Genomic DNA, 9,087 nt, shown 5'->3' with positions numbered 1-9,087 from the left:
AGTACAAGTCTCACTGAATGGCTGTCTCTATGATACTAGGACCAGACCTATGGTAGGCTGATGTTTCATAAGAAAATAGGGTCACCCGTCTCCCCAGTATTTCTTCCCCACCTTACTGGCCACTAATTCTCTCCTAACTCCCATATCGACCCTCTCATTTTCTATTCAAAACTTCTAGCAATTATCCCATTGCCTATAACAAACACAACTTCTTAGCTCAGCTCTTTATCCCCACATATGGCTAAAATTACCAAACGATCTTCTTCTAATACCTTCGGAAAACCAACTGTCTTATTCTACAAATATATACAGTACTTTCCCCCACCTTGTAGCCTCTGCTCAGGCTCATTTATATGACTGCCACATCCTAGATATGTGATCCTTCCCTGGCTCAGGTAATGGTTCCTGTTAGTCAAGGTCACCTTAAAGGTACACTCCTCAAATCGCTCTTCCTTATCCATTCAACAAAACGACACCAAACTGTGCTGCATGTCTAGCACATTTAGTCCACACTCGCATTTATTTATGTGTATATATAATTCCCCAGCAGCATAAAGTATAGTGATATCAAAGCTGATGTTTTAACCAAGTCTATAACCCTCACTGTAACTGACAATATCTTCATCATCATCAACATTACTATGTGCCAGGTGCTACTACAAATGCTTTACAAGAATCTTGTGGGGTAGGTACATCAAACTATTTTTCCCATATACAAATGAGAAGACTGGGTCATAGACAGGGGGCCTTCACAGAAATTTAAACACAAGGGGTATGAAATTATATTTGTGAATGGATAAATCTATTACTAATAACTGAGCATTGATACTGTTGCATAAATTAATCCATCAACCCAGAACGCTTTCCCCTTTCTTCTCAGCTCAGCAAAACTCTCCTAGGCTTCAAGACCCGACTGAACTATGACCTTTCCAAAAAAAGTCGTCTCCTGCTAACACCTTGGCAAAACGTTAGTTACTCCTTCTATGAATGGTCTTTGATACTTACAATGTGTTTTTATTATAACACTAAGTTTATTTAGATGTTTTCTCAGTTAGAATAGATTTCTTAATGGTAGTTTGTTCAATATTTTTAATACTCAGAAACAGTAACTGAAAAGCAAAATGAATGCAATTTACATCTGCTGTATATATGAAATAAATACAAATGGCTTATTTTATTAACAAAATTTGATAATCACACAATTTTTTTCTGCAACATTTAGTGGATGTATCAAATTATAAAGTTTAGTATAGCTAAGTCTAATTCAGAGGGTCTATTCTTTCTTTTATTTTATCCAAATAAAGCATTATTCTTAAGAAATGGGAAACAGACTTACCAGTCTTCTCCTTTCTTCTTCTACCGTGATGAGTAGTCTTGCAAATTCTTTTAGTGACTGAGCTATTTAGAAAATAAATTTTAAAAAGAAGTATTAACCTTTTATCATTGCTAATATCTAAATGCAGAGGAATAAACATTACAATGCAGCTAGTTATAACTTAGTATATATTCTGAGGTTTTATGTTTTTATAAGCACAAAACAGTATATACATTAGGATCTCAATGACTAATAGCTATAGGTCAGAGAATGACTATACTGAGAATTGAAGTTAAGCATGTGTCAAGTGTAATATTTTTTCTTCAAAGACACCAAGGGAATACAATTTATATACTTAATATATAAAACTTACATATTAATAAATAAAAGTATAGTACTAGAATCACTTCTAAACAGGATAATGAAAAATATATTAAATCTATAAGAAGCACAATAAATCCAGTACTCTTACATGTACTTAGTAGCAGCCAGTAACACAAGATGTTCCACTGACTTCTTCCTAAAGTTCAACAGTAACAGATTCTTAAAAGACAGATTCTGTATTCCTCCTATAGCCAAGATAATTTAGACCTTTGCTAGTCAGTGTGGTGGAACGGCATTTTGAGAACTTGTTAGAAATATAGTCCCCACCCCAGAATCTACATGTAACGAGATCTCCAGCTGACCTGTTTCAGATAAAAGTTGAGAAACACTGCTTGATCTGAACCTATGTTGCTGTGGCATGGGAAAAAGATCAAGTACTCAGAAACATTAAAAGCACAAACCAAAAATAACAGGAAGTTACAGTGGCATATTCTTCATGCATAGTCTCAAATAGTGACTGTAAAAGAGAAATTCATTCACATCAATTTTTATATCGTCTACTTAATATAAATTTATTAACTAAAGTTGAAATGTTTTGTTACAATATTAACAAAATAAATAAGATGAATGCAAAATATTTTTACTTAAGCTTTGAACCTTTCCTCCTATGTTTTCTTTTTTAGACTCCCCTTTTCCATTCCTTCATCCATACTAACATTGAAAACATTCTGTGAGACCAGAAGTCTAGTAAGTCTGGCATAAAACACATACTAAAGGTAAGTGAGGAGAACAAATCAAGAGTCACATCAACAGACATTATTAAGAAAGAATGTTTTCAAGAATTTAAAATTCCAATCTAAGATTTTTTCCCCTCTTTTTTTTTTCCAGAACTGCTAAGCTCACATTAAACTAAGCTGGTTTAAAATGCTATCCCTATGATTACTTCACATTGGGTTTTATTCAGCTGCCAAAACAGAAATTAAAGGATTGCCTGGGAGATTTAGATTAATATGATAAACACATTAATGGCCTCAGAGTAAGAATAATTTTTTAAGAAGTTTTAACTTCTGCAAAAATAATTATCGATACTACAAAACGACCCAGTTTTGACAACAGGAAGTTGAACAGAAAAACATTTTACAAATACAGAGATTTTAACTGGAGTGTGTAATAGCATATTATATTTTTGTATTTTTGATAAAGAAAGTATTCCATCATCATTCTGGAGGCCACCTACTGTCACTGAAGATCTCTGTGGGTGAGCCTGAAGAAAATGTCAACAAAACTTTGGATGATGGAAGGCAATGTAAACATGCCTAAAGAGAAAGAAGCCTAGAGATAAATCAGTTTGGGCTACAGGAATTAGAGGCAGTAGGTACTCCTAAAGGTGAGAACACAAGAGGTATAAATGAAAGAGTAGTTGAAAGTCTGTATAAGAAACACTTTAACCCCAGATTTCTAACTCGATTCCTCCCAAACATTTTAATTAAAAAAAAAAAAAAAAAACCTTTACCTGCATTTTTTTTTTTTTACTTGGAAGCTGTTAGATTACACACAATAACAAAACATGGGACTAAATGAAGAGAAGATATGGAATTTAGAAATAGATGGTCCAATACAGAAAAGAAGCAAATGGAATTCTCAAGACAACACACATATCTATTCCAGGACAATAATTGTGCAAAAGGCCTAGAGAGGATCTTGTCCAGACCGGAGCAATAGGTGAGTGGCTCCAGAAAATGTCCTCGGAGAAAGGAAAATAGAGCTGATCAATACCCTGATGTGTCAGTATAAAGAGAAAATATTTATACTCCTTTTTTAAAAGAAAATTCAAAGGCAATTATTAACTTCTGGGAAAACAATGTTATATACAAGCAACGCAGTCAAAATTAATGAAATAGCTGAGCTGTGAGTAAAATGTACAAAGCCACTGTAATATAAACATTAAAAATTGATTTTGGCAAAATTAAGCTTTTACTATTGAGAGAATAGTGTTAAGAAACATGTAAGATAGTATGAACTCAAGACATAGTGTGACAATAGTATGAAGTAAAAAGATGAAATCTAAAACTGAAAAAAAAAATCAAGAAGTAGCAAGATACTCATGAACTTTAAAGAAATGGAAGAAATGGCTAAAAGTTCAAAACGGTCTTTCTGGGAAGTTAAGTGGTAGGGACTGGTAAGATAGGAGATTGCTAGTTTTTGTTAAGTTTAATAAATACCTATAACTTTTTAAATAAAGAATGAAAATAAAACATGCTATTAATGTTCATTTTCCTACTAACCTAAGTTCTACAAGGGTATAGATCACACATTAATTTTCCCAAAGGGTTAAATAAACAGCTAGCACATAGAAGCCTGCCAACATTTGGGGAATAAATGAAAATATTAACTTGATTATAGATTGGCAGGGGTATACTAGAACCTCCCACTTGGTCAACCCAGAAAATAGTCACTGGCTTACCCTAAAAGTCCCAGACAGTATTTTACAATTATGACTGTGCGAGTCCACAAGCATCCCTCGGTAGCTACTAATCTGAGAGTAAATTGTGGAGTTTCCTCAAATCAGATTTTGATTACAAGTAAGGAAACTCAGTGCTGTAGAATCTCTGTCCAAAAATTAATAATACTGTTTTCTGCTTTACTTGGTTTTCTGGTCTGTTTCCACTATAAATACTATTTATATTATAGACTCTGGACAATAATAATTTATTATAGTGAGAATGTTAGAGAAAAATTTTAACATGCAAAAGCAATCACATGTCTGGTTCCTCACAATAAAAACTACTCTTCTTGAGCAGTTTTCTGAGTCTGGCCCAATTTATCAAGTTTTGTTTCCTTTTTTCCTTTGGTTGATTTTTCAGGGAAATGACTTCAAAAAACTATGATTTTTCTTTTTAAGTATAATCTCGGTTCCATAAAAGTATATGTTTCTTGGTCCAAATGAAGATATTCGTGTTTGTCATTTGTTTTGTAAAAACAAAAAAAAAAAAAACAAAAAACAAACAAAACAAAAACAAGCCAGGAATGCTAAATATTTCATTAATTAGTGACAGTGGCCTACTAACTTTTTAAACCCATATCTAACATTTTTCCTTAATCTTTTTATTTATAATGATGTCAAAGTATTGCATTAATAGCTTATAAGCACAAGGTAACACAAAGAAAATAGTAATTAACAATCCTATAAAGCCGATATAAAATAGTTCTAGTTATTATCTTGTAAATTGGGTTTTAGGATTAAGGGCTGAAGGATGGTCAGTCCCTTCCTTGCCTGCTCATGCTCAAAGTCACAGGAACCTCTGACACAAGTCAGACAGAGATCCAAACTGCCTAGTGTATTCCAAATGAAAAGCCAGTATTAGAATATTTGGCACAGGGGACCCACAAGTGCCATAAAGAGAGCATGAAAACTGGAGAAAGTCTATTCTCCAGCAGACCTTGGGCAGAAAATGTATACAAAACGACTCCACCAGCACCCATCACAGTGCCTCATACGAAACAGCTATTGATTTTGTGACTGCTTGAAACATTTCTTCTAAGACCTTACCTAAGCAAAATCAGAAAATATTTACTACATGTAAATTTCTAATACCTAAAAACTTTTTTATAAGCAAGTTATTTGTGACATTACATATTTTATTTAGCAATATTTACATAAACAACCATCTCATTATCTGATTTAGGAGGTCCAGGCTAACTTCAAATATCAGAGCTCATCTTGCAATTACAGATTTTGACCATACCTAGGTGGTATTACAGGAGGTTGATTTAGTGAGAACAATATTCCAAAAACAATACCTAATACACAGTGGGCTTTCAACAGACAACCATTAAATGAATTAATGAGTTTAACAATACATTCCCACAGCCTATTTGCTCTATGAGCAGAAACATACCAACTCTTATTTTAGGCTTCATAAAATATTATGGAAAAAAAAAAAATAGCCAGATACTTTGGGAAACTATGTTAGCTATCCACATTCTTGCCACCTGCCTGAAACTTTCCTGGCTGTGTTCACCACTAATAATCTTTCCTCTTCCTGACCATCTGGACCATGAGATTACTGGAGAGCAACCAAAATATAGTTTCATATATAAATCTTAACTTTCCAACAAATTATTGAAGTGCTATGGGCTTCCTTTTCATCTCCACGATGTGATATTGGAAAAACACTTTTGGAACAAAAGAAATCAATTATTTAGGTGCATTTATGACACCTAAAGACCCTGAGAGTACAAACATTTACAAGATACAGCTGGATTATACCTAGAGAGTGAGAAGTATGATAATAGCTTCTATATCATAAATTCTGAAACATTCCTGAACTGTCTAAAATACCTATTTCCTAACAATCTTTTCAGCAGGCTTAAATACACTCTACCATTTTTGACTGCGGAAAACCTATTTAGTGTCTGGAAGTAGGAATGAGAGAGAAGAAAGACAATTACTCCATGTCCATTGGTGAAATAACTCCACTACCTGAAATATTAAGCATTATACTATTAAATGTTTCAACAATTGATCAGCTTGGGCTTTACAGATTTTACAACTAGAAGGAAAATTGAGAAAGCAGGTCTCTCTTGTATTCAGCCAAGCCTTTCTTCAAATCTAAATGGCAAAATACATACTCAAACAAAAGTGCAGATCACAAATTCATAACATTTACAATTCTGTCAACAATACATTTTTTTCACTTTATTAGAATGAGCAAATCACTTATGACATTCAGGTATGCTGATGAATAGAGGAGAACTGGGTTAGCAGTAGGGTTTAGACTTGGTTAAATCTCAAGGAAAACATGAAAACCTATAAAAGTCGGACGAAACTAATGCAAAATCATATTTTTATAAGTCCAAATGATGGCCCAACAGTCACTTTAGTTTTCTATTTTAGTGTGAGATGTAGGCTCTGTCAAGCTTTCTTAAAATCTTTTTCGCACTGACTTTTCATCAAGAGTAGGAGAAAGGCAATAAAATAAACCATCAACACTTAAATGAAGGTATGAACCAGAGCAGGCGAATCTGTCATATCTTTCCAGATTTGGCCATATTGAGAAAAATAAGAATAGAATCCACATACATAGCCAAGTAACACCCAGCACTACACTACAAAGCATGTAACGACCTAACAGGAGTCACCATCAGTAGTTCATGCCTGGAACCCCCATTCAGAAAGTTTTAATTTGAACATTTAAAAGATCAAAGGTATCATACTGCCTGAAGTATACAGGGAAAGTTTTAGTTCAGGAACAGTTTAACCCATAAAGCAAGAAGCATGGTCAGCTTGTGATATGTCTGAATAATAAATACTATGTCTGCTAAACAGACAGAATGACATAAAAACTGACACCAATTCTCTCACCAGATATTGTATCTTTGGTAAAAATTAACACCCCCACTGACGGTCTGTCCACTAGGTCTGCAATACTGGCATTATTTGCAACCAGAGACTCTAGTTATTGTTTTCTGGGAACCGCAACATCAAATGAGATTTTTCCACTCCATTTGTGGCTTTAAGCTCCACGGATGCCTAGTTGTAAAAGCCAATAAATTGCTTCCTAAACCAACTGAAAAAAAAGTCACAGGGCACTGTTGAACGCTGGCAGATCACTGCAGTACACCCTACTACGGAAAGGCGCTTATCTTTCTAACACTTCTTAGTGTTAGAATCCAGGGATCCAGGGTCTCAGGAAAAACACATGGAAATCTACTTACCTTTTAGGCAACTAAACCAGATTCTCCACAATGTTCTCCTGGTGGTTAGATTTATTTTTAATTGCCAAAAATAAATCAAAAGGAGAGATTAATCTTGAAAACAAGTCCCTGAAAACATGCATTTAAATTCTTCTTTTATATGCTACCAATGCATCCTTGTGTGGCTTTGCACTGCATTCAGGTGAATTATGTTTCAGCAATTATGAGATGTGCCAAGTTGGAAAAGTGTATTAGATATCATTTTAGTAATAAAAAGTTACTTAATATTATAGCATAGTTTCCTAATTGAGCATTAAAGAATTAGTGCACAGCCTACAAATGAAAAGTCATAAAATTAACTTTTATCAAGTGAACCAAGTAGTCTGTATAGAGTTGGGAACCGCCTCATTTCTTCGTCACTTGTCTAATACCATCAACTGTGCCATATCTGGCCTGTCTGGTACTCAGATGCCAATCAGACTCTGAAGAGAATTTCTTTCTGCTTTCTCTTGTTCCTGTTTATACTCTAACCATATGACCCAGACCCTTTGCAGGGGTTATGACCAGTAATCCAGTTTCTTTTTTAATTCCCAACTCCTATGTCTATTGCCTCCCTCCATACCTGGGTTATGACATTCCATGGGACCTCAGGCCCTAACCTGTGTTATACTTTAATCTGGTTTATCAATGCAGGTCCCAGCATTGCTCAATGCTGCACATGTGGGCTGAGACTCAGAACTTGTGGTCAAATTATCAATCTATCACTCTTGTCTAACTGAATACTGAGTCTGGTTTCTATCCTTACTGGTATAACAACTGGACCCAAAAGAAGACACCTTCTGTAAGCCAGGAACTTCACCTGTAAAAGACAGCTCCTACTGCTGCTGCAGATTAGTTAGGATTCCCTATTAAAATTGAGAATTATGACTCCAAGATGAAAGTCACAATGGATACACATAAATAATTCCAGACTATATATCGAACGGTGTTTCCTTGAAACTGCCAAAGTACAAGGTATTTCAAGAGTTCTAGTACACTCACACACACACACAAACACACACACACAGAGGGCTTATGTTATATAATATATATATATACATATATATATATATAAAATTTACATAAGTCCAAATTTTGATAAATACATACAAATATAGAAAGACAGTCTTTGAATTTCACACAGTTTCAAAACTTGATTCCAGCTGGTCTCTCCCCAGACTTCATCACACCATTACATTACTTCAAGTGAAATTCATCTGAATTTCAGCAAAGATCTTTTACTATGAGATTTCACGTTAAAGCAATAAGAATTTTGCATTTGACAGGTTGTCACATATATTTACTTTGTTTTCTTTCCAATCATACGTGTTATAAAATAAAGAACCACGCTATTCTGATGCTGCCTTATTTTAGCGTTTTTGTGTTGCTCTAGTGGTGTTTGATCTGTTTCCCAAAGCCAAAACAACCCACAATTTAGAAACCATTTTCCCAGTGTGTAGACCTCTTGCATATTGGATCATCTCTACTAAGAGGTAGAGATGTTACCTATACTATCTCATTTAATGTCCACACAATGATAGGAGGTGCTAAAGTGGGTATTATCCACATTGTGCGGGTGAGCAAAGGAGGACCAATCAGTGGGAGAGGCTTGCCCCATGATCTCCCAGCTAATAAGTGGAGAAGCAGGTATTTAATTTTGATTGTTTGATATCAAAGTCTATTGTCTTCCAGCAAACCAGTATCGCCAAAGC

At 34.6% G+C, this 9,087-nt stretch overlaps 1 protein-coding gene across 3 annotated transcripts in view; it reads right to left on the bottom strand.

The window, feature by feature from the left end:
* The window catches only part of ARHGAP42 (Rho GTPase activating protein 42), a 229,064-nt gene that overhangs the window by 146,540 nt on the left and 73,437 nt on the right, over positions 1-9,087 (bottom strand). For all 3 annotated transcript variants that reach the window (XM_006907501.3, XM_025043742.1, XM_025043741.1), the window contains exon 3: positions 1,337-1,398. In XM_006907501.3, coding sequence (XP_006907563.1) covers positions 1,337-1,398 — 62 coding nt within the window. The remainder of the gene's footprint in view (positions 1-1,336; positions 1,399-9,087) is intronic.

Source organism: Pteropus alecto, unplaced genomic scaffold (genome assembly GCF_000325575.1).
Source record: "Pteropus alecto unplaced genomic scaffold, ASM32557v1 scaffold12, whole genome shotgun sequence".
NCBI classification, from domain to species: domain Eukaryota; kingdom Metazoa; phylum Chordata; class Mammalia; order Chiroptera; family Pteropodidae; genus Pteropus; species Pteropus alecto.
This window is presented reverse-complemented; position numbering and strand designations above follow the sequence as displayed.